The 24,925-nt window shown below is 44.4% G+C and overlaps 3 protein-coding genes across 6 annotated transcripts in view; 1 reads left to right on the plus strand and 2 right to left on the minus strand.

Moving 5' to 3' along the window:
• Nucleotides 1-3,447: 3,447 nt before the first annotated feature.
• Nucleotides 3,448-7,698, minus strand: RAB13 (RAB13, member RAS oncogene family). Its single transcript, XM_008155769.3, has 8 exons — nt 7,575-7,698; nt 6,197-6,257; nt 5,288-5,348; nt 4,963-5,040; nt 4,764-4,853; nt 4,579-4,644; nt 4,423-4,476; nt 3,448-3,994 (listed from the first exon to the last, which is right to left on the minus strand). Exons 1-8 carry the CDS (start codon nt 7,696-7,698, stop codon nt 3,920-3,922), a joined length of 609 nt encoding a protein of 202 aa, XP_008153991.1. The 3' UTR covers nt 3,448-3,919.
• A 3,970-nt stretch (nt 7,699-11,668) lies between these two features.
• RPS27 (ribosomal protein S27) lies at nt 11,669-15,606 on the plus strand. 2 transcript variants are annotated; one of them, XM_054712211.1, is made up of 5 exons: nt 11,669-11,778; nt 12,092-12,200; nt 12,689-12,799; nt 12,983-13,160; nt 14,135-15,606. In XM_054712211.1, the coding sequence occupies exons 1-4, from the start codon at nt 11,773-11,775 to the stop codon at nt 13,009-13,011; spliced, it is 255 nt and encodes an 84-aa protein (XP_054568186.1). In that variant the 5' UTR covers nt 11,669-11,772; the 3' UTR covers nt 13,012-13,160; nt 14,135-15,606. The 2 variants fall into 2 exon arrangements, with proteins under 2 accessions (XP_054568186.1, XP_054568187.1); XM_054712212.1 differs by lacking the exon at nt 11,669-11,778 and adding an exon at nt 11,798-12,011.
• The window catches only part of NUP210L (nucleoporin 210 like), a 58,403-nt gene continuing 46,822 nt past the window's right edge, over nt 13,345-24,925 (minus strand). The window contains exons 31-40 of one of the 3 annotated variants that reach the window (XM_054712209.1): nt 24,741-24,916; nt 23,982-24,199; nt 23,336-23,472; nt 20,494-20,620; nt 20,110-20,259; nt 18,401-18,651; nt 17,073-17,274; nt 14,167-14,268; nt 13,705-13,779; nt 13,345-13,600 (exon numbers count right to left, since the gene is read on the minus strand). In XM_054712209.1, coding sequence (XP_054568184.1) covers nt 13,518-13,600; nt 13,705-13,779; nt 14,167-14,268; nt 17,073-17,274; nt 18,401-18,651; nt 20,110-20,259; nt 20,494-20,620; nt 23,336-23,472; nt 23,982-24,199; nt 24,741-24,916 — 1,521 coding nt within the window. In that variant the 3' untranslated portion in view covers nt 13,345-13,517. Of the gene's footprint in view, nt 13,619-13,704; nt 13,780-14,166; nt 14,269-17,072; nt 17,275-18,400; nt 18,652-20,109; nt 20,260-20,493; nt 20,621-23,335; nt 23,473-23,981; nt 24,200-24,740; nt 24,917-24,925 lie in introns of those variants that run through there. The other 2 variants (XM_054712208.1, XM_054712210.1) reach the window with 2 other exon arrangements.

Raw genomic sequence — 24,925 nt, forward strand, 5'->3', positions numbered from 1 at the left:
AACAGTATGCAGTTTCCTTCAAAAAAATTAAATATGGCACTGCCATTTGACCCAGTGATCCCAATTCTAGGAATATATCCTAAGAAACCCAAAACATCAACTGGAAAAAATATATGCACCCCTATGTTCATAGCAGCACAATATACAATAGCTAAGATCTGGAAACAGCCCAAGTGCCCATTAGCAGGTAAGTGGATAAAAAAGCTGTGGTACATTTACACCATGGAATACTATGCAGCAGTAAAAAAAGAGGGATCTCTTACCCTTTGAGATAGCATGGAGGGACCTGGAGAGTATTATGCTAAGCAAAATAAGCCAGTCAGAAAAGACAAGTATCACATGATCTCAATTCATATGTGGAATATAACAAACAAACAAAAACCTGATGAACAAAATAGATCCAGAGACATAGAGCATGGAACAGACTGGAATCTCAGAGGGAAGGCAGGGGTGGGTGGAAAGAGATCAACCAAAGAACTTGTACGCATTATATGCATCACCCATGGACACAGACAATGGGGTGGTGAAGGCCTGAGGGGGGGCAGGGAAGAAGAGGTCAATGGGGGGAAAGGGGAAATATAACTTTCAACAAAAAAGATTTTTTAAAAAAAAGGCTTGTCTCCATACTTTTTGTCCTTGTTAACTCTGCTCTACATTCTCCTTCCCCAACAAGTCTTTCTAGCCTAGTGACCACAGCTGCTCCCCTCCCCCACAGCCCTAAAGGCTAATACTTTATTTTGGAATGAACAGTATATATGATGCTACATCCCATAAATTTTGTCTTCCCATCAGACTTAAAGCTGGCTTCTCAAGAGCAGGAACTATCAGACTATGGAAAGATCATTGGATGAGAGTTGGAAAAACACACACAAAAAAACAAATAAAACCTGGTGAGGGCTGAGCTTTAATTTTGTTTGTGACTATTTTTCCTTTAAGTTATTTGTATGTGTCAATAGTTGTACATTACAGAAGGTAGAGTGTGGGTTTTTTCCCCCCAGTAGTTTTTAGCTATAATAAAAGTTTTTGCTGAAGTTTAGTATTGTTACTCCTTACCCATTCCTATCATGTTTCATGACTAGCTGTGAGATCTTGTAAGATCTCACTTCCAATAGCCAAAACAAGCATCTCAATAAGGTCTCTACGCTGAAACTACATTTAAAAAATACCTGAGGTATGATGAAGATGTCAACAGTCTTTCTGGGATTCTGAAAATACCAAGGCTTTCCTTATCTTGAGCAAATTAAACTAGCTCACAGTTGACAACAGAGCTCAAACATAAGCCACAGAGGACATTGCCCCATCGAAGCTTGGATACTTAATACATTTATCAAATTATTATACACATTTATCAAACTAATTTCTAAGTTCTTCTCCCAGTACTATCAGATTTTTTCCTTTTCTTTTTTTAATCCTCCCCAAGGATATTTTTTCATTGATTTTTTAGAGAGTGGAAGAGAGAGGGAAAGACAGAGAGGAATATTGATGTGAGAGAAACACATTGATTGCCTTCTGCAGGTGCCCCCAGGAGGGCCCGGGCCAGGGGGAAACCTGCAACCAGGGTACCTGACCTTTACCGGAATCGAACCCGGGATCCTTCTGTCTGCAGGCTGACGCTCTATCCACCAAACCAAACTGGCTAAGGCAGACTTTTCTGAGTGTTGTCTTCACCAACAGAAACAGTTGCACAAAGGCTTTGCTGCTGACTCCAGGTTGTACGTCCACTTCTACACTGCCGGCTTGTGGATTTCCTTTATTTTTTACTTATTTATTTTTAAAATTTTTTGTATTGATTTCAGAGAGGAAGGGAGAGAGATAGAAACATCAATGATGAGAGAGAATCATTGATCAGCTGCCTCCTTCATGCCCCACACTGGGGATGGAGCCTGTAACCCCAGCCTGTGCCCGGACTGGGAATTGAACCGTGACCTCCTGGTTCGTAGATCGATGCTCAACCGCTGAGCCACACTGGCTGGATGGGCTTGTGGATTTCTTAAATGCCTTGAACATCATATCCATGAATAAAAAAGCTTCTAACAGTATTTTGTCCTAACCAAATCTGACATTTTAATTGTCCTGATAAAAGAGCAATTCTGTGAGATAATTTCAGTTTTTTTTAAAAAAATATTGTATGTACCTTAGCTGGTTTGACTCAGTGGATAGAGCATCGGCCTGAGGACTGAAAGGTCCTGGGTTCAATTTCGGTCAAGGGCACATGCTCGGGGTTGTGGGCTTGATCCCCAGTAGGGGGCATGCAGGAGGCAGCCGATCAATGATTCTCTCTCATCGTTGATGTTTCTATCTCTCTATCCCTCTCCCTTCCTCTCTGAAATCAATGAAAATATATTTTAAAAAATACTGTGTAACAGTAAAAGAGGGTTATGTATACTAAGGGCGATATGTATCAAGCCTGAGTTTTTGGTGTTTTCTCTTTATTAAGAAAAATTTTATAGCCGAAACCGGTTTGGCTCAGTGGATAGAGCGTCGGCCTGCGAACTGGAAGGTCCCAGGTTTGATTCCAGTCAAGGGCATGTACCTTGGTTGCGGGCACATCCCCAGTAGGGGGTATGCAGGAGGCAGCTGGTCGATGTTTCTCTCTCTCATCGACATTTCTAGCTCTCTATCCCTCTCCCTTCCTCCCTGTAAAAATCAATAAAATATATTTTAAAAAAAGAAAAAAAAAAGAAAAATTTTATTTATTGATTTGAGAGAGAGAGAGGGAGAGAGACATCGATTTGTGCATTCATTGGTTGACTTATATGTGCCCTGACTGGGGATCGAATCCGCAGCCTCGGTGCCTCAGGATGACGCTCCAACCAGCTGAACTACCTGGCCAGAGGCTGATGGTGGGTCTTTTTGCATGCCTCTTTGTATTCAGTAGTTAGGGGCTGTTTCTGTTAAATTTACTTGTCCCACTTATAAGTACTATCCAAATAGAATGTTAATTTGACCACTGTGCTTGGCACATAGTGGATGCTCAATAAATATTTAGGAATACATGAACCTGTTTTGTGTCTCATTTTCCTCATCTATTAGAGCAGATAACGTCTACCAGCTACCTAAAGGGATCGAGGGCAGAGTCAAAGACGCTCGCTTGGGTAACAACACCAGATCTTGTTATTTCCCTGAGGCGGGGCTGTCACTCCCCAGGGGAGGCCCAAAGAGAATCCTTAAAAGAAAGGTCCTGCAATTTTCTGGAGAAGGCTCTGCCCACAGTGATTCTCTAAACCCACAATGGAAAGGGTATGTGCACACCCTCAAGTTCGGAGAACCTGTGCTCCTTGCTGGTTTCCTCACCAATTAAACGCTGGGGAAGAGAGATAGCTGTGGGTCTGATCCTGGCATCACAGGAACCCAGCCAGGTTCAGGCAGCCCAAACACCTCAGAGGGAGGAATTAGGTTTATGAGCGAAGAGCAATTCCGACAATGATGAAAGTGACCCAAAAGAGCTACATTTGTGCAAATGGAGGTCTTTAATACTGAGAAAGACCATGCAGAGTGACAGAATAGGACCAAACTTTCAAGGGGTGGTGCTGAGCCAGCCTCTCACAGGACCCTAAAGCCTGATCCAGTAAAATCAATTATTTATTTACACCTGTGTTTGCCTGGAAACCCAGGGAAGGTCTGAGGCCCCGGGCTGTCTATACTTCCTTTTCTCCTTCCTTTCTTCCTACCTCTTTCGCACATTTTTTTCACTTCCTCAATTCTTTCCCTTCCTGCTTCTTCCCTCTATTCTACCTCTCCTCCTCTTTCCTCTCTTGTTTTCCTTTTTTCTTCTTCTCCATTTTCTCCCTGTTCTCTCACCATCTACCCATCTTTACTTCTCCAAGCACCACCTACTATCTCTCTCCCATCCTGCCCCTCAGCCCTGCTCCCTCGGGTTCAACCTCCAGGCTTAGGGTGGGGAGGCGGCAAGGCGTCCTCAGCTCAGGGAGCACTTGGTGTTCTTTTTGTCACAAGTCTTCAGGTCAGTGCTGGAGGCCTTGCTGCTGTTTCCCTAGGGGCAGAAGGGCACAGGGGTCAGGGTGAGAATGGCTGGCTGGGGTCTGAGGCTATACACTGTTTGAAGGGGACCCACCCTCATGGGAAGTCTCAGCACTGCTCCCCTCCTCAGTTTTTTTTTTTTTTTTTAATATATTTTATTGATTTTTCACAGAGAGGAAGAGAGAGGGATAGAGAGTTAGAAACATCGATGAGAGAGAAACATCGATCAGCTGCCTCCTGCACAACCCCCACTGGGGATGTGCCCGCAACCAAGGTACATGCCCTTGACCGGAATCGAACCCGGGACCTTTCAGTCCGCAGGCTGACGCTCTATCCACTGAGCCAAACCGGCCTCGGCCCCTCCTCAGTTTTTACTCCCTCACCCCACCCCACCCCACTCCCCCACCCCAGGTTGTACTTAGCCCAGCAGAACCGACTCACCGATCTCCGGCCTCCTGACTTGAGCAAGATGTCCCGGGCCAGGGAACTGAAAGCCTAATGGAGAAAGGAGACTGGTCAGGACAGACTGGAGAAAAGCAAAAGTCTATCTCCCGATATTCCATCTCTTTCGGGGGTGGGGCTGGGGGGGCGTCTCACCTCATCCACGTTCATACTGGATTTGGCGCTCGTCTCGAAAAATCGGATTCCGTGCTCCCGAGCCAACTGTAGGGGATGAAGCGGGAAGAAGAGAGTTGGATAAAGGGTAGTAGCCAAGTCCTCTGCAATGTGACCTCATCTTGGCCTCCCAGCAGTTCTAGAACATTGGCCAACCTGGTCCTTACCTTCTCGGCCTGCTCCTTCTGTACCTTCCTCTTGGCCTCCATGTCACACTTGTTCCCCAGCAGGAGGCGCTCCACCCCTGCTGAGGCATTCTGGGAGCAAAAGGGTAAGACATGAAAAGTTGAGTCAAGCTCATCTTCACAATCCACTTCATCTTCTAAGTTCTATCCAATTCCCCCATCTCTCTGGGAGGGTCCTCACCTCTTTGATGCTCTTCATCCAATTCTGAATATTCTCAAAGGATTTCTCATCTGTGATGTCATAGACTAGAATAATGCCCTGGAAGATGGCAGAGTTCACAATGGAGGCTTGGACCACAGTCCCTGTTTACTCCTCCTCCCTCCACCCCCCCAGTTGTACTCTAAGTGAGCCTACAAGTTGTATCCATGAGTCAAATCACTAAGTCATGTGGGACCCTCTGCAACCCACTGGTGCAGCCCCTTACTTCCCCCTGCCTCTCTGTACTCATAAACCTACATTTCACTGCCTCATGCCCTCATCCCTTGTCCAGACCCACACTTTGTACCATGGCTCCACGGTAATAGGCAGTAGTTATCGTCTTGAATCGTTCTTGGCCAGCGGTGTCCCTGAAGAGGTAGAATATTTCATGGGGTAGGAGAGAGGGAAGGGCTCTCCAAAGAGAGCTTCCCCTTATTCCCCACCAGCTAAGAATTTAGCTTCCACAGGTGGGGCTGAAAGGAACAGAATTAGGAAACAGTAAAAGGGGAAAGGGTGAAAGACAGATGGGCTGATACTGAGAGATGGCAGAGGCCTAAGAAACAAGATCTCTCTGGTTTATTCATTGGATGCTTAATCTGTGCCAAGCACTGTGTATATATCATTTTATATGCAAGTCATTTCGTCTCATCTTAATTCTATCCTTGTGATACATGCTTTATTGTCCTTGTTTTACAAATGAGGTAACAGATTTGGGGAGGCTGAATAACTAATGAAGGTCATTCTGTAACAGAACGAGAATTTAAACCAGTTTGCTCTTATCTATTGTATCATAATGTCTCCATTAAGCCTCATACCCTCGGGGTTTCCAGCTTCCTTCTGACTGTCAGGTCAAACATCTATACTAGGTTTTCTAGGCTCTCCATAATTTAGAGAGCACTAGACTTAGAGTCAAGTCTTAATTCTGCTGTTTGCTATTAAACTGCTTAGAGCCTGTTTCCACATTATAGCTCAACAGACATTTGTTGGCAAGATCAGAATACTCTGGAGCTGGGAGAAGGAAGAGTTACAAAAAAGCTGAAAATAACTGAGCAAGCAGGAAGAGAGATGGAAGGACCACCGAGTGAGGTGACACAAATGATCAGAAGTGCTGGGAGGAACAAAGGGGGAAAGGAGAGAAATGAAGCCAAACAGAAGAAAAAGGGTTATAAGGGGTAGATGAGGAAGTCTGGTTAGGAATCCTAGGGCACTCACTCACCAGACTTGCAGTTTGATCTTCTTCCCCTCTATATCCACAGTGCGGATCTTGAAATCAATTCCTAGGAGTCGAGAGTGTACGGTGAAGTTGAGACAGGTGTGCGCGTGGCATGTAAGAGTGTGTTGGGGGCTAGACAGGAATGGAGCGTGGCCGTGCCAGAAAGTCTGCAGTGGAGGCACATGGGAAGCAGCCTTGTCCAAAGTGTAAAACTAGGAGAATTTCCTCAAAACTGTATTCCTCAATTAGCAAGCATGTTGTTTTTACTTCGATCTTGTGAATTTTGTGGTGAAGGTGATGGAAATTCTGTAGGGAGGCTTAAGGCCATTAAGGCAACTCTTGGGTCCTCTCAGCCTTGCCAGCTGAACTCTCTCAATCTAGTCTGTCTCCCCCAAAATATTACTTTCAGATTCCTTTTCCTTTCTGTTTTCCTGGAACCCTCTACTCTCCGTACCCCTCCCCCAATGTTGCCGGCCCTGTAGGGTAAAGAGTGAGGAAAAAGGTAGCTGATGCCTGTCTATGTGAATTATCTAGTGGGCCAGGCTTGGAACCAAAAAAAGTTTGAAGCTAAACAAGATCCCTCTTGAGACTGAACTAGGAAAAAGGGGCATTTTTCCTTCCCCTTGCTAACCAGAATTGTCTTGAGACTCCCCTTGTCTTACTTCCCGGAGCAGAGCAGATGAAGAAAGATGAGAGGGGAGGAGGGGAAACACTGTTCTTAGTGGAAACTTGGGCACCTCCCCCAAGCCTGTTGGGAGCTCTAGGAAGGAGGCTGAGTCACCAGGCTGACTCAGAGACCCCAAAAGTCCCCTCATTCCCACCTTCTTCACCAGGCTGACTGCATGCATATTCAGGGTCACAGTCCTTGGGCCACTCTCTGCACACCCAGCCACTCTGTTTCACCCTCTCCACCCATTAAGTTAAGGAGCAAGAAAGCTGAGAAGTAGGTGATAAGGTGGGAATGGAACAGAGTCTGAAACTCCGTGGGACAGAAAGAGGCTGGCAGAGTTGGGAGACAGATGTTCAGGGAGGGGGAATACAGGCAATATGGAGTGGGTCAAGAGTTCCAGGTGGATGGGGGAGAAGAGGAGCTGAGAGGGAAACAGAGAAGGGTTCCCGTGGATCTGGAGAGATGAGAAGAATGGAACCAAGAAAGTGAGGGGCTGGCGCAACGGAGGAGTTACCTGGAGATGGCAGGCAGGTTAGAATTTTGGGTACCACCCAGAGACAGGTATGGGGGATGGGTCTGAAACAGAGGTTGAGGAACTGGGTTTTAGAAGCCCCACTCTAAGGGGACTGAAAGGTGGGGCCACTGATAATCTGGGAGCCTGGGGATGAGGGTGTGGGAGTCAGGGGTCTGGGACATGGCCAGTGGGCTCACCGATGGTGGAGATGTAAGTGTTGTTGAAGTTGTCCTCTGCAAAGCGAATGATCAGACAAGTCTTGCCCACCCCCGAGTCCCCGATCAGCAGCAACTTGAAGAGGTGGTCGTAGGCTTTGGCCATGGCGGACACGGAGGGAGCCGGGGGAGGGGTGGGGGAGCGCTGGGCACGGTAGGCGGGATTGGAGGGCTGGCAGAAAGAGCCGCCGGGAGCCCAGGCCGGGAAGTTTTCCTCCCTCTCCGCCCAGGCTCCGGGAAAGAGAGGCGGCGCTCCTCGGGGCCCCTCCCCTGCCCGCCCACCGCTGTCGGCCGGCCTCGGAGGCCAGCGCCAGCCCTCTCCGTTCTGGACTTTCCCTTCGCAGCCCAGGCCCACCTGCCTCCCTCCCATCTCCCACAACTTACTGGGTTCTCCTCTTGACCTTTTGACCTCATTCTTCCAGTCTGAGGCCAGAGAGGCCGGGGTGAGGCAGAGTAAAAGTTTAACCAGGATGACCAGGGGAAAGAGGAATTTTAGAGGAATTAAGAGAAAGTTTGGGGGAATAATGGTGGAGACAGGGATGGCGCCGGGAGCTGACAAAAATTGGAGGCTTCTTTTTCGGTAGGGCGATTCAGGGAGGATAGAATCCTCCTGGGGCAGCTCTAGAATTCCGGTGTTGTTACTACAAGCCCTTAGTTCCAGAATCCCAACTCCTTTTGGAAAAAGCGGGAGTACCCTGCAGTAGGTTATTGGTGGAGTCCGTCTGCCCCCTGGTGGAACAGAGTGAGAACTAACACCAGTTACACCGCAGGAGCAGCCCCGCCCCACCGCCACGCTGTCTCTGGGGCTTCGGTGGGAACAGCCTTCCTCCTGGGATTCCGTGTGTGACTTCTCTCCTAAGCCGGCCAGAAGGCTAGAGATTGGGACAGCAAACGCCTGGTCTCGTTCTTCTGATGAGAGAGGACTCTTAGCACAGCCCTTTCCCCACCGAAAGGGCTGGGAATGGGTGGCCTTGGCAACCAGGAAGCTGAAGTGGGGAGAACATGGCTATGAAGAAACAAATGTATCTTTGCTTTGGAAGAGAATTATTCAGCATTATCTGCTTTTCCAGCCCCGGGCCAGCAGCACAGTCCTTGTGTGAACAGTGTGCCGGTTGTGAGAAGGCCTCTTTTGTTATTTCACTTATCTTGGTCACTTCCTGTGCTCTTGTTTGCCCCTTCTCAAGCACAACTATTCAGTTCCCTTTCTGCCCATTCACTCACCTCCGGTGTGTCTCCAAGCTGTATCATACACCTCGAGTCTTCTTTATTTTTTTCTCCTCACTGGTCAAACCATCTCTAATCAGTCCTTTAGCCACACCAGCTAGGCAGTCCTTTATTTTTATTTTTAATTTTTATGTATTTTATTTATTTTTTACAGAGAGGAAGGGAGAGGGATAGTCAGAAACATCGATTAAAGAGAAACATCGATCCGCTGTCTCCTGCACACCCCCCACTGGGGATGTGCCCGCAACCAAGGTACATGCCCTTGACCGGAATCGAACCTGGGACCCTTGAGTCTGCAGGCCGACGCTCTATCCACTGAGCCAAACTGGTTAGGGCTAGGCAGTCCTTTAAATTACTGTTCCATTTTCTTGGATTGTTCTGATAATATAATCCATCAGTTACTTTTTTTTTTCTTTCATCTTATTTTGCCTGGATCTGGACTATTCATCCCCTGCAGTTTATTATTCTTTTTTTTTTTTTTAAATATATTTTTATTGGTTTCAGAGAGGAAGGGAGAGGGAGAGGGAGATAGAAACATCAATGATGAGAGCATCATGGATGGGCTGCCTCCTGCACACCCCACATTGGGGACTGAGCCTGCAACCCGGGCATGTGCCCTGACCAGGAATCAAACCATGACCTCCTGGTTCATAGGTCAATACTTAGCCACAGAGCCACGCCAGCCAGGCCCTTGCAGTTTATCATTCTTGCTCACCTCTCTAAAATGTACTCATGCTGCCTGGCCAGTGTAGCTCAGTGATTGTCAACCCAGGAACCAAGAGGTCGCGTGTCCCCCCCACCCTCTTCGATTCCCAGTTAGGGCACTTGCCCAGGTTGTGGGCTTGATCCCCAGAAGGGGGTGTGTAGGAGGCAGCCGATTAATGATTTTCTCTCATCATTGATGTTTCCCTTTCTCTATCCCTCTCCCTTCCTCTTTCTCTAAAAATAAATAAAAACATCTTTAAAAATAAATAAAACGTACCCATTGCTCTTTCATTAGAACCTCAGCTCTGTAGTACTCTCCGCCTAGCTTTCACGAGCTTTGGGAACAATCCCTTTCTCCCTTCAGTTGTGACAGATTCATTCTGTCTTTGTATTCACACTCTTCCCTCAGCCTAAAATGCTTTCTTCCTAGATCGTTCCCTGGTTGACTCCTTGTCCTTGATATTTCAGCTCCCTTAGAGGTTTTACCGACCATTTCTTTATTTTTAAAATAACTTAAAATTTTTTTCCCAATGCCGAAACCGGTTTGGCTCAGTGGATAGAGCCTCAGCCTGCGGACTCAAGGGTCCCAGGTTCGGTTCTGGTCAAGGGCATGTGCCTTGGTTGCGGGCACATCCCCAGTAGGGGGTGTGCAGGAGGCAGCTGGTCGATGTTTCTCTCGCATCGATGTTTCTAACTCTCTATCTCTCTCCCTTTCTCTCTGTAAAAAAATCAATAAAATATATATATTAAAAAAAATTTTTTCCCCCCCAATTACAGTTGACATACTGGAACTAGTTCTTACAGGCTCTGTGAATATCTCTAGCAACTCCATGTTTAATGATGTCACCACTGAAATTAGCAAAATCAGGGCACTCCTTCACAGAACCTGTTAAACTTTGCCAGCACCTCCCTGAAACTCACAGCCCTTTTCTTTGGAAATAAGCATATCCCTAAATGCCATTTGTGTCATCTTCCTTCTTCCTGTATGACAAATGGACATGGGAAGATGATGTTTCAAAGTCTTCATTTTTCCTTCCTTCTCCTTTCCTGTCTGGGTGTCGGTGATGCCAAGGTTAGAGATCTTGGCAAGGCGTTACTGGTTAAATGTGTGGGAAAGGATGTAGGGATGCAAATGGCACAATGTTTTGGGAAGGCAGTGGAGTAGTTCTTTGGACAATTTGTCTGTGCATCACTTTCCTAATCTGTAACATGTGGGTAATAATAGTATCAACCTGATAGAGTTGTTATGAAGATTAATATATGTAAAGCCGTACAATGCATCTAGTAAGCGTTATGTGTTTGATGTAATTGTTATTACAGGTAAGGATGGAAAGTTGACAATAAAATTAACAACTCTAGCAGTAGGTTGGGGATGGAGGAAATATGTGAACTTTACTTAAAAAAAAAAAAAATTAACTTGAGAGAGAGAGGAAGGGAGAAGGAAAAAGAGAAACATCCATTAGCCCTACTGGGGATGGAGGCCGCAAGCTGGGCGTGTGCCCTGACCAGGAATCAAACCGTGACCTCCTGGTTCAGAGGTCAACGCCCAACCACTGAGCCACACCGGCCAGGAAAGGCCTTTACTTTTTTTATATTTGCATTTCTGAGTTGTTTAAAGTGGGCAAACTACACCAATAGAAAAATAATAAGGAAATTTAAGAAGTCCGGACATAGCTTGATCTGGTTGTTGTTTTCCTAAGAAGTTCCTATTTGTTAGGCTCCAACTGTCAAAGTTACCAGGAAATTTTCATTGTCCATTTATCCCTTGAAAAAGGGCTTGCCTTGAAAAAATTTTTAGAATGTTTTTTTCCATTGATTTTTTTTTTTTTTTTTTTTTTAGAGAGAGAGGAAGGGAGAGAAACATCAACTGGCTGCTTCCTGCAGGCGCGCTACTGGGGACCTGACCTCGACCCCCGGGCATGTGGCCGCCATCAGGGATCGAACTGGTGACCTGCTGGTACCTGGGCCGAAACTCAGCCCACGGCGCCGCCCCGGCCCAGGCAACATGCTCACCGTCACAAACTCGCACCCAACTCTCAGCCCCGAGGCGCGTCTGTGCCACCGGCCAGCCTTCCGAGACCTCCCCAACATGGCCGCCCTCTTCTCGCCCCGCCGCAGACAATGCTGACAGACGGACCTTCCCAACATGGCCGCCGAACACAGAGGCGTCACTTCCGGCGGGATGGCGGATATAAGGAGAAGGACTTCCGCTTTCGCTCCTTTCCGGCGGTGACGACCTCCCCACGACAATATGCCTGTGAGTGCCCGGGTGCAGGTTTCAGCGGAGACCTCGCTCTTCTGTCCGCACGCCTCCCTCGCGCCGGTTCCGGACGGCAGAGGGCCCTCCCCCGGCCTCCGCGCTGCCTAGGACTTTAACCGCGGGGACCGCGGAGGCCCGCGGGGCCCCCTGCCTAGACGGGAGCGGAGAGGAGATAAGATGGCGGCCCGGCTGCGCAGACACCAGGCGCGGCGAGGGGCGAGCTCTCCCCGGTGTGTGGCAGTGGGGGCTGTTTTCGATCCTCCCCTGTTCGCCGTTGGTTTCTAAATTTCTACATTTCTGCCTCTCTCAGCTCGCTAAGGACCTCCTCCATCCCTCTCCGGAAGAGGAGAAGAGGAAACACAAGAAGAAGCGCCTGGTGCAGAGCCCCAATTCCTACTTCATGGATGTGAAATGCCCAGGTGAGCAGTGGGCGTGCAGCCGTCGGGGACGCGCTGGACCCGCGAATGGACAAAGGTGTAGTGTGAGCTGTGCCGTATCCATGGAGGAGTGATCCAGAGTGACTTCCCATCAAAACTCCACGTACCAACCCTAACCGTTCCTTGTGTTAAGAAACTGGGGGGATGTGTTGTGCTTGTGCCTCGGTCATTGATGTACTTGTACCCGGAGGGACGGGGTGGGTGCGCTGACCCATTGCTGACCATCCTTCCCTCCAAAGTGGAGGAGTCTCATTTTTTTGACCTGTGAATTATTGTTGATTCCACTCCTTTCCCTTTCAGGCTCTAGGACGGTAGTCACACATTATCCAAAAATCCATAGGTGGGGGCAGGTGGTCCATATTGCAAGTTTACAAATAACATGCAGGTCTTAACAGTTAGCACATTCTAGTTTCTGTGTAAGTGAAGAAAGGCACGGGAAAAATATAACCCCTTCTTGATGTTTTCCCCAGGATGCTATAAAATCACCACCGTCTTCAGCCACGCACAAACGGTAGTTTTGTGTGTTGGTTGCTCCACTGTTCTCTGTCAGCCAACAGGAGGAAAAGCAAGGCTTACAGAAGGTAAATGCTTTAACAGGTGTAATTTGGGCTTTGAATCGTAATCTCAAAATGCTACTGTCTAAAGCTAGGATGATGTGTAGGTGATAAAAGTGGCTTTGCTGTGGGCGGGCCTCAGGCCTCAGGCCTGTGAGTGTGGGGCAGGGTAAGCAGGCTGTGGGTTCACTTAGGAACCTTTTCTTCCAGGATGCTCCTTCAGAAGGAAGCAGCACTAAAGGCACCTCCAATCAAGATGAGTGGGAAACCATCCCAATAAACACATTTTGGATACATCCTGTTTATTGTCTTGTTTTACTGGTAGGAAGTTCTTACCTCAAGTATTCAGGGCCATCCAGAAGAATGGACTGCTAGTCATTTGGGGCAAGTAAGTAGCCAAGTATTTAAAAAGTCCATTTGGGACATTTCTCTCTGCCTAGGTTCATTGAGTAAATCTTCAGAGCTTGATTTAAAAATATGGTTTACCATATAAATGAGATATTTACTTTCACTGTTAGGTTTTCTTAGAATTAAGAGCAAGTTGATTTTCAAAACACAATCCAGCACACCACTTTAACAGAACAGCTCAGGACCCTTTATTTACAGTTCTCAGAAACCTTGTCTGGAGGCTTATAAATACAAACGCTGTTGCTAGGCAGCTTCTGGTGGCCAACGGTTAGAAATCTCCAGTTAAAAAAAAAAATCTCCAGTTCCCTACAGTTAAGGAGACATGTCTAAGTACAGGTTAGTGCCTTATACTCCATAGCCAGTGTTGTAGCCGACTCTGGGATGGCGGGGGTTGTGGACTCAGGAATGGAGGGGGAGAACCTGCGGAGGCATAAGAACCTAGAAACCAATGGGGAAGGGAGAAGGGTGAAAGGTGAATAAGATACAGATACTGCGATTTGAAGGTGAGGGTTGTGATTCTTTACCTGTCAGTGGTGCTCCTAGAGTTGGTACATAAACAACTGGAACCGTCTGTATCTTGTTTAGGAAGGCACTGTATGCTGGAATCAGAACAAGGGAGATGTCAGTAAAGAGTCTGCCTTATTGGAGGAAGGCCTTAGTCATACTTCAAATAACTTCATGGTAATTAGGAAATTTTTGTTCAACTTTTAGAGTTACTTAATCAACTGGCCAAATGATGGGGAAAGTGCAGGTGTAGACAAATCATCTCTAGCTAATGAATTTAACCCAAACTAGCCATTTGGCGGTGATACCCACTTCTGAATGGTATCTGCCACGTCCAATTTGATCGTTGTAACTTGAACAGGACCTTTATTTAATCCACTAGGTGACTAGGGTTAGGGAGGCTGAATCTGTTTCAACTGCAAAAAACAACTAATTTTCATCCTTATTCAGTTTTTGAAATGAAGGATATAAGGACTCCTTACCTAGAAAGATGAAAGCTGTTGATGCCAGCACTACAAAGAGGGTAAAGAGGATCTGGTAAGAACCCATGAACTTCTGGAGGACACCTGAATCTTCACATTGATCTATGCATTGGCCAGAACAGAAGAAGAGAATAGTTATTTAATCACACATCCAGGCCAGATGTTGCATTTAAAACCTTGTGTGGTCATAAGACTATCTAGCAGAAGCACTCGAAACCCAGCCCTTTAGGACATCGATTTTTAAAACATGTAATACCTGGTTATTTAGTCAGGTGCGCTGACCTCTTTTCCCTTAGATTGTTAAATAAAAAATGACAGCCGCCCTGGCCTGTGTGGCTCAGTTGTTTGGAGCCTTGTCCTGTATACAGAAAGGTTGCATGTTCAATCCCTGTTCGGGGCACCTATGGAAGGCAACCAATTGATGCTCTCTCCCACATCAAGGTTTCTCCCTACCCTTCTCTCTAAAATCAATACGCACATCCTTGGGTGAGGATTTTAAAAAATAACACAATAGCTGTCTGATGTGAATGAATCAAAGCTAAACTTTTTTTGGTCAGATTAGCAAAAATACTTTTTTGTTTTGTTTTGTTTTTTATATATTTTATTGATTTTTTACAGAGAGGAAGGGAGAGGGATAGAAAGCTAGAAACATCAATGAGAGAGAAACATCAACCAGCTGCCTCCTGCACACCCCCTCCTGGGGATGTGCCTGCAACCAAGGTACATGCCCTTGACCGGAATCGAACCTGGGACCTTTCAGTCTACAGGCTGACGCTCTATCCACTGAGCCAAACCGGTCTTGGCCAAAAATACTTTTTATTGGTGTGCCCCAGAATTTTAGAAATTACTTTGTATGTGCCGTGAGGTGAGAGAGGTTGAAAATCACTGCTCTAGGATATTGTTTTACTTATCAGAGTAAAGTGAACTATATTTGGCTCCATCTTACTGGCTTTTTCCTATCTCCGAAGTAATAAACTCCAATTCTTGAGCCTCTTATTAATTCCTCTCAGCTTACAGGAATATTTAAAACTTCTGCCACTTGAAAATGGCTTTTACCTTTCCTGTGCGTTTTAACTAAATGTGTTGCAATCTATGGTGATTTGATTTTTTTTAAATTGATTTGAGAGAGAGGGAGAGAGGAACATCAATTTGTTCCACTTATTTATGCATTCATTGGTTGATTCTTATATGTTCCCTGACTGGGGATCAAAACTGCAACCTTGACACATCAGGGATGCTCTAACCAACTGAGCTATCTGGCCAGGGTGTGATTTGATTTCTCATTCTAATCCCTGTAACTTGAAACATTCCTTTGGATCCCCAATGACTTAAAGCCAAGGGCCCCTTACCCATTTTTACTCAGGATGTCATTTCTAGGGAATATTCTGATTTGTATATAATGTCCTTAATAAAACTTGCGACTCCTGTCTTTGAATCATATTTGGTATCTGCCTTTGGTTATTTCAATTTCTTCAGTGTCTGGAACTCCTTTCTGTCCCACCAAACTACTTGAACTTCCAGGCCTTCGTACCTACTTCCTATTCTGCATCTATAATCTAGGCCTTCTACCTTTAGTCTTAAAACAGCTCCTCTCACCTTACTCTTTGATAACTGCTTCACTGAAGAATAAGATTTCTTGAAGTGCATATACTAAAACGATTGTCTGTACCAGTGGTCGGCAAACTCATTAGTCAACAGCCAAATATCAACAGTACAAATGGGAAAGTACAAACTGAACCTAACTGTCCCCTATACCTGGGCTCCTGAGCATTAAAGAGAAAAAACCAACATGATATAGAAAAATGTTAGTTACATGCAAACAAGTGGTTAGAATAAGATGGAGACATTGTAGGAAATAGGTACTAGGTAAAGTACAGAAAATTAGGTAAAGCAGCATAGCGGCAGATTCGGAAATTACCGAAAAATCGGTACAGCGGTCTGGTAGCCTTAAACTTTTCAACTTCTAATGCCACTTCTTCAAAATAGACTTGCCCAGGCTGTGGTATTTTGTGGAAGAGCCACACTCAAGGGGCCAAAGAGCCGAATGTGGCTCGCGAGCCACAGTTTGCCAACCACGGGTCTGTGCTAATTCCTGACCATCCCACTGCTCAAAGTCCAAATAAAACCGGTGTATTACTAATTTTTCTAGCATCCCTTTAATAATCAGTGAGTTGGTTAGAATCAATTCTAGATTTAAAAGCTGCTCTAATGGAGCACAGATTAGAGTTGAGCACTTTCTAGTGGTGGGACCTTTGGACACCTCAATTCCTCATCTGAAGGGAAAAACATCCACCCTTTTGAGTTAGGAAAATGCATTTAAATATGCTTAGGGTATTTATTGACAAGTACATTATCAAAGTGCTCATACAAGCAAATCTTTCTCCCATTAGGAGATGTACTAGGGTTTAGGCTAATTCATTCCCAATAATTGAGTACAGTTTCCCTTGAGGGATTGGCAAGTGCGAGTGGCATGAGAATGTTTCCCTGGCTTAACTTCCCACCTCATACAAATTGGCATTTCTAAACTGGGTAATGGCTAGAATTAGGATTTGGGCAGTAAGTCTTGTTTCTAGGGTTTGCCATTTGCCCTTTGCTTGATGCAGAAAATCTGCTAAATACTTTTAAAGAAGGCGAAATATTTATCAAGACGTTTAGAATGGAAAGTAGTACACTTATGAAGCTGACAGACTTGTTAAACTGGCATGACTATTTAAATATATGTTAAGTATCACATCTAGCTAGTGATAAAAAAGCTATCTGAAGATTGTGTTTTCAGTGGGCTTGGAAAATTGATCCATGCCCCAGTTAGTTTGAGTAATCTTGGTCAAGTGGCTGAATGTTTTCCATTAACTAAATGTAATGCCTTGTTTTCCTCTAGATTAAAAGTAGGATCCCCCATTGCTCACCTGCACCAGACTTCTTAATAGCTCTCACTAGCACAGCCTCACTTTGACCTGTGAGCACACAGGAAATATTGATGAAAACAGGCGATGTCATCTGCTGAAGGGAAGTGAAGTTGACTACTCTTATGGGGTAGATAGCAAGGCCCGGTGTGAGGGAAGAGTGACTATGGCCAGAGACCACTAGAACCGGGGAGCTGGGGAAGACCTTGGAGAAAAGATAAAATAGCACTGTTTGAAAGAAGAAAAGACGGTTTTACAAAAACAAAACACAAAAAAGGAAAAGGCAGTTTTGTATTCTTATATTCCAATCAAACATACACAGTAAGACTGGGATTTCTAGTTTAGCTAACTGACAAGTCATTTTTTCACTTAGGTGTGTTGAATGATACGGGGAAAAGGTGATCTGTGAGAATAAAATAGCCTTCAAAAAGGTTTTAAACTAGAATTTTAAAGATTGTTTTTAAGATAGCATTGGTGCCCTGGCCAGTGTGGCGCAGTGGTTAGAGCGTTGGCCCACGCACCAAAGGGTTGTGGGTTTGATTCCTGGTCAAAGACGTACCTGGGTTGCAGGTTCATCCTGGCCCTGGTCTGGGCGCATGCCCGAGGCAACCAATCCATGTGACACACCCATTTTTCTCTCTTCTATTCCCTCCCTCACACTCAAAAAAATCAATGGATCCCTGGCTGGTTTGGCTCAGTGGATAGAGCATCGGCCTGCAGACTGAAAGGTCCCAGGTTCGATTCAGGTCAAGGGCATGTACCTTGGTTGCGGGCACATCCCCAGTGGGAGGTGTACAGGAGGCAGCTGATCGATGTTTCTCTCTCATTGATGTTTCTAGCTATCCATCTCCCTTCCTCTCTGTAAAAAATGAATAAAATATATATATTTTTTAAAATCAATGGAGCTCTAGCCATTTGGCTCAGTGAATAGAGTGTCGGCCTGTGGACTGAAGAGTCCTGGGTTCAATTCTAGTCAAGGGCACATGCCTGGGTTGCAGGCTTGGTCCAATGTGCAGGCGGCAGCCAATCAATGATTCTCATGATTGATGTTTCTATTTCCCTCTCCCTCTCTGAAATCAATAAAAATATATTTTAAATACTAATAAATACATAAATGGAAAGAATATCCCCAGGTGAGGATTAACAGCAAAAAGATAGTACTGGTGTTATCTTTCAGCTAATGACCTCGATTTTAAGACTCTGGGAGCCCTACTGAATGGGAAAGATTTTCTTCATTCTGCTTAGTATTTCCTATGGTGAATTTTATCAAATCACAAAAACCTCTTTTTTCAAAACTGATCTGTTCTGTTTGGGTTCAGTTCTTAACATACCTCTAGCTTCTCAAGAACTCTGTCCACTCCCAGTACTCTTATCTCCCCGACATCTCGTTTGTGGCTAAGCACCAATTCTGACTGGTTGATGTAAAAGGCTGGGATGAAAGGAATGAGGATTCTCTGCATTCCATTCTTGCTATGTTCACTGATGAGTGTGGCCCACCCATAGACTGAGGTGTCAGCCATGCTGAGGGCCTGGAGCAGCTCTTCTGATTGGGGTCGAACCTTGATTAGGCAGACATAAACCCCTGAAGAAAAGAGGAAAATCAGCAGGAATGGTCAGAGGCTCTGTTGAGCCAACTGAATTAGGATAAGAAGTAAAAATGGTGACATGTAAATTCAAAAGAAAATGTGAACTTAGTTTTGTTATTCAGTATTGGCACACTATGGACCACCAAAAGAAAATGGAACCCACAACTGAACTTGTTGCTTAAATTGGTAAATCAACATGCCAGGAAGTATTAAATAATACGGTGCAAACAAATTATAGGGATACAGAATGAAGTAGTCATTGGTAAGATCAGGAAAGGGTTTGTGAAAAAAAAGGCATGCTTCAAGCATGGTTTCATCACTTCTCTATCAAACCACCACTTGGTTTTATTTGTCAGTGGTATTTTTCTAGTGACCCATGCTCAAACCTGAGCTGTTTTTTGGCAACCTTTACTTCATTCTTTTTTATTTTCCTTACTTCATTCTTATATTCAATCTATCTCCAAATCTTGCTAACTCTTTGAAATGCCTCTGACATGTCTGCCCTGTTTGTAATTCTTTGTTACTCTAGTCTAGACCCTTATCAATTCATGCTTGTATTATTGCAATGGCTCCTCCCATTATTCATTCTTTCTTGTCCATCCTATGTACTTCCAGTAAATAATTTAGAACTGCTTTCATCTTATTTTTGTAAACTTCTCTGGGCTCTATATTGCCTGAAATGTCCTATTTTCTTTACCTCTAGCTCACTCTTAGTCATCTTCTAAAGGGTCATTTACTCTGTAAAACCTTACTTTAACACCCATGTTTGATGTAGATACTCTTTTCTGCTGCCCTAATGCCCCATGTGTGTTTTTATTCTATAACTAATCACTCTGCAGTACTAGTAAGTGTTATAAGCCTGTTCTCCTCTTTGTATCTCCAGTGCGTGTCATGGTATGAGGCATTCTATTTGGTGCTCAACAGTTTGCCAAGTGAACCTTCCTTCAGTGGTTGCTCATTACCATTCACACTGCCTGGCCTTGGAGTAGAAGCTCTCCCATGATGTAGCACTATCCTATTTATATTTGACATGAATCTCATTTTAGATCAGTTGATTTATGTAAAGTCATCTGAACGTCATACCTGTTTCTACTTTCTGCTTGTTAATGATAATCTGCTTGGAATAGCCTTCAGTTCAACAAGCATTCAAACACTGTGCTACTTGCTGGGGATAAAAGATGAATGAGACCTAAGCCAAGCAAGCCCTTACAGAGATAACAGTGACTAACAAAGAAAATAGTAAATTATAATAGAAAAGCATTTTGTATTGTATTATAAACAATAGGTATTATAGAGCCACATTTAACAAATTAGAATGAATTAAAAATGTTGATTGAGAAAGAGTCCATATATAGCAGATGAAACTGGAAAATATGCATGCAATCCAATAAGAAAGCGACAACTGTACAAATATGGAAATAAGGGGGAAACCAGATTCAACTGGTAGAACCCACCTTTCTCCATGCTGAAATATGAATGGACATGAAAGACTTTACTTGCTGGAATGTCTAGTGAAGTATTACTGAACTGTATATGACACAGTATGAGGGTCTCTGGAAGAAGTATTGTTGTAATGGCCAAGGCTTGACTTGGGGTGCAGGACCCTAATAAGCAGAAAAGAGGTAAACAGCTTTATCACTAATTAGAATTTGTAAAAGGGGAGGCTGTTACATAGAAGCAGTTAGGTATAAAAAAGGATGAGTCAATGATTTATTTGTTAAGGTAGAGTCCATTTTGAAATAAAAGGAAATTTATATTGCTAATCCAAAGGGGTAAATTAATACAGGAAGATGAGAAAGTTGAGAACAATCACCCATACCTATAAAGAGATTCCTGACCTTTAAGATTGACACCATTTCTGCCGGTGGTGATGAAGAACTTGAACACCGTTGAATTGGGAGTGTTGGTGAGGTAAGTCTTGAGGTAATAACTGAGTGTTAATCTTGACGATGCATTGACAACCACCTGTCAGGAAACCAAAGGCAAATCTGTACCTAAAGTCTTAAGAGAATCTGGTCCCCTCCTACTCTGCCTCTCATAACTTATTTAACCAAAAGCAATTGTTTCACGCAAATTGCTCTTCATGTGCTAACATATTTGAGAACCACAATATCTTATGGGAAGAAAACATTTATTTTCTAAAAGGTCTCTGTCCATTATTCCTTCTGACATATGTTCCCTCTGTATGATTTCCTATTAAAATGCCTTTGAAGACAATTACAGAATACTCAGTATACTTTGCAACTTTACAGAATACTCAGTATACTTTGTAATGTTCTGCCTTATAGTGTACACATTTTTATACTTGTTAAAATCCCTCCTATTAGGCTCTAAGCTCTTTAACTTAGAACCCTAATTTATCCCTGTGCATCCTATATTGTGCCTTGTATGTAAGGCTAGTGCTTAATGATTATAAAGAGACTAGAGGCCTGGTGCATGAAATTTGTGCATGGGTGTGTGTGTCCCTCAGCCCAGCCTGTACCCTCTCCAATCTGGGACCCCTCGAGAGATGTCCGACTGCCCTTTTGGAATCGGGCCTAAACGGGCAGTCAGACATACCTCTCACAATCCAGGACTGCTGGCTCCTAAATGCTCGCCTGCCTGCCTTCCTGATTGCCCCTAACTGCTTCTGCCTGCCAGCCTGATCACCCCCTAACCACTCCCCTGCCAGCCTGATTGCCCCTAACTGCCTTCCCCTGCAGGCCTGGTCACCCCTAACTGCCCTCCCCTGCAGGTCTGGTCCCCCCCAACTGCCCTTCCCTGCAGGCCCAGTCGCCCCCAACTTCCCTCCTCTGCCAACCTGGTCACCCCTAACTGCCCTCCCCAGCAGGCCTGATTGCCCCCAACTGCCCTCCCTTGCAGGCCTGGTCCCTCCCAACTGCCCTCCCCTGCTGACCATCTTGTGGTGGCCATCTTGTGTCCACATGGGGGCAGCCATCTTGTGTGTTGGAGTGATGGTCAATTTGCATAATATTCTTTTATTAAATAGGATATGATGATAATGACCCTTTTCCCCTCCAAATATCTTCAATTTAATGTAATATACTGTCCAGTCTCCTCAGTTTGTTTGTTTTTAAATATTTAAGGGCCTTAAAAAAAAGTTAGTTAGATATTGTAAAAACCATCAGTTAGGTCTCAGTTTTCAGCTTACTTAACCTATTAATAGTATTTCACTGGTTGATCATTCCCTTCCTCTTGAAATAACTTCTCCACCTGGCTTCCAGGACACCAAAATTTCTGGGTTTTCTTCCCACTTCACTGGTCATTTTTTATAAGTCTCTCTTATTGGTTCTTCTTAATATTGGAGTGTCCCCAGAGTTTAGTTCTTGGACCTTTTCTCTGTTGACACCAATTTTCTTGGTTATCTAATGGCTTTAAATATCATCTCTATGCCAATGACTCCAAGACTTTTATTTATTTTTTAATAATGTTTTTTTATTGATTTCAGAGAGGAGGGGACAGGGAGAGAGAGAGAAACATGAATGATGAGAGAAAATCATTGATCAGCTGCCTCCTACACGCCCCCTACTGAGGATCGAGCCTGCAACCTGGGCCTGTGCCCTTGATCAGAATCAAACCTGGGATCCTTCAGTCCGCAGGCTAATGCTCTATCCACTGAGCCAAACCAGCTAGGGTGACTCCCAGACTTTTATATCCAGCTACCTCATGTCCAATTTTACTAGTACATGTCCAAAACAGACTGACCTTCTCTCCAAAGCTATTCCATTCAGATTCCACATTTCAGTTGATGGCAACTTTGACCTTTTAGTTATTCAATCAAAAACCTTAAGTCATTTTTTTTTTTTTTTAAAGAATAGTTAATTGATTTTTAGGAAGAGAGGAAGGGAGAAGAGAGAAACATTGATGTAACAGTCCAACATCCATAGGCTGCTTCCTGCACGCCCCCTACTGGGGATCAAGCCCACAACCCGGGCATGTGCCCTGACCAGGAATGGAACCAGCAACCTCTTGGTGCATGGGATGACGCCTAACCAACTAAGTCACAGTGGCCAGGGCCTTAAGTCATTCTTGACTGTCTCACACTCTACATGTTAATCTGTCAGGAAATTCTATTGACTCTACCTATAATATATATTTAGAATCTGATTAACTTCTCATTACGTCCTCTATTACCACCCTGATCCACCATCATAAATCACCTGGTTTACTGCACTAATACTCTTCCAACTGGTTTCTCAGCTTCCACCCTAGCCCCTACAGTTTAGTGCCAACCAGAGGTCACAGTGATATATTAAAATGTAAGTCAGACGAGGCATTCTTCTGGTTAAGAATCCTAATACTGCCCTAGCCAGTTTGGCTTGGTGGATAGAGCATCGGCCTGTGGACTAAAGGGTCCCGGGTTAGGTTCCGGTCAAGGGCACATGCCCGGGTTGCGGGCTCAATTCCCAGTAGGGGGTGTGTAGGAGGCAGCTGATCAGTGATTCTCATCATTGATGTTTCTATCTCTCTCTCCCTCTTTCTCACTCTCTGAAATCAATAAAAATATATTTTAAAAAAGTTAAAAAGAAAGAATCCTATTACTGTTTCCCTTTATATCCCAATAAAGCTTGTTGGCTCTTTTTATATCTGATATGTGACTGTATTTCTTTTTTATATGCATATTTCCATTTATAGAAATAGACACCCTTATCTCTTCAATCCTGGTATTGTTAAGTTTACCTCTCGATATGTTTTCACCAGTCCTGGGATGTCATGAAAGATTGTTGCTATTCCTGGACTCCGGGCCACTCCTACCCCAGTGACAGTGTCTGTTTGTAGAATACTGTCAGTAGAAATCATCCATATCCCAGGTTCACCTAGGAAAGGATAAGAAAAAGCACTTTGCTGCAACCTTTTGACATAAATTGATGGTCACTTTAATCTTACTCAGACTCCAAATCAGTAGACCCTTAAAGCATATAGATCTCTCTTCCCATCCAACAGGAACACCGAGCTTTGAAGATAACTTAGAACTAAAGCCTTATTGTCTTTTCCTTACTTTTATTTCATCCTTTACTGCTCTTCAGCTAAGCATTTACCCTCCTTCAGAAGCTGGAAATGGAGAAGGCACAGTACCCTACACTGTCTACATAATACATCACATAGAGCTATGCATTCAATAGGCATTTGATAAATATAACTGCTGACTTCTGATGGCTGGTTATTGAGAGAAATGGGCATTGAACTGAGAATTATCAGTTAACATGAAAAATAATAAAATGCATAAAAATACTTTCAGAATTTAGGTATTTGGAAAGAAATCCTTTAAGGGATGAGTTGCTTTGTAACCATCAGCTGTGAGGTTACAAAAGGAAGGTGTCCCGACCATTGTGGTTGAGGAGGTGAGTACTGAAACAGATGACATCTCCAACAAAGGTGAGCTTGGCGTCTGGCTCAATGGCGTGCTCGACAGCGACAGGAATGTAATCTGCCATGCCTGGGTGTCTCCGATCCCAGAGCCCCACAAGTGTCACCCCTCTGTTCACAGCCTGGGCCACGTAAGTATAGTTCCTATTCCCTGGTCCAATAAGTAGTAGGTCATCTCTGAAAGTAGATATGAAAAGTAGGAATTTCTGAAAAGGGACAACAGTTAGAAAAGAGTTCTGGGAACAGACCCTATCCTATCCTATATAATAAAAGCGTAGTATGCAAGTTGTCCCCTCGACCGTGCCCTGGGCCTCTGGTTACATTATATTCAACAGCACAAAGTTCAGAAGGAATTCTACAATGGAGAGTAAGCAATCAAGGGCCAGAGATCAGTCTATTACCTTCACTACCACTATATAGTGCGCAGTAAGGCTTTTTTTCTTTTTTAATTAAACTTTTTTTTTCAGTATGACTTTTTGATAATATTCCAATTAGCTCCATATGGAAGCTTTCTGTGAACTAGGACTTGACAGATTCAAAATATCCTGTTATTTTTCTTCATTGAACAACTAATAACTATTCTGGTCTTTTCCCATTGTCATGAAAGAAACAAAGATCAGATTCCAAGTGCAGAACATGAGAGCAATTTACTGGAACTGCTATATAATACTAGCCTAATCTGCAAGAATTCCTACCATAGGGTCACTGACTTCCATACCTGTTCAGAGCCAGATAAAGCTGGGTATTGTGTGTGTGGAATTTCTCTCCGATGCTGTTATAAAACTGGACAATGAAGGTGAGAGACATGCCCAACGGAAAGGCTGATAGGGTCCTTCCTTGGGCCGTGTACAGCTTGGGTTGGCTGCTCATTCGCAGGTATGTCACTGGTGCTACCTGTGGGAG

Source organism: Eptesicus fuscus, chromosome 22 (genome assembly GCF_027574615.1).
Source record: "Eptesicus fuscus isolate TK198812 chromosome 22, DD_ASM_mEF_20220401, whole genome shotgun sequence".
Classification (NCBI taxonomy): Eukaryota; Metazoa; Chordata; class Mammalia; order Chiroptera; family Vespertilionidae; genus Eptesicus; species Eptesicus fuscus.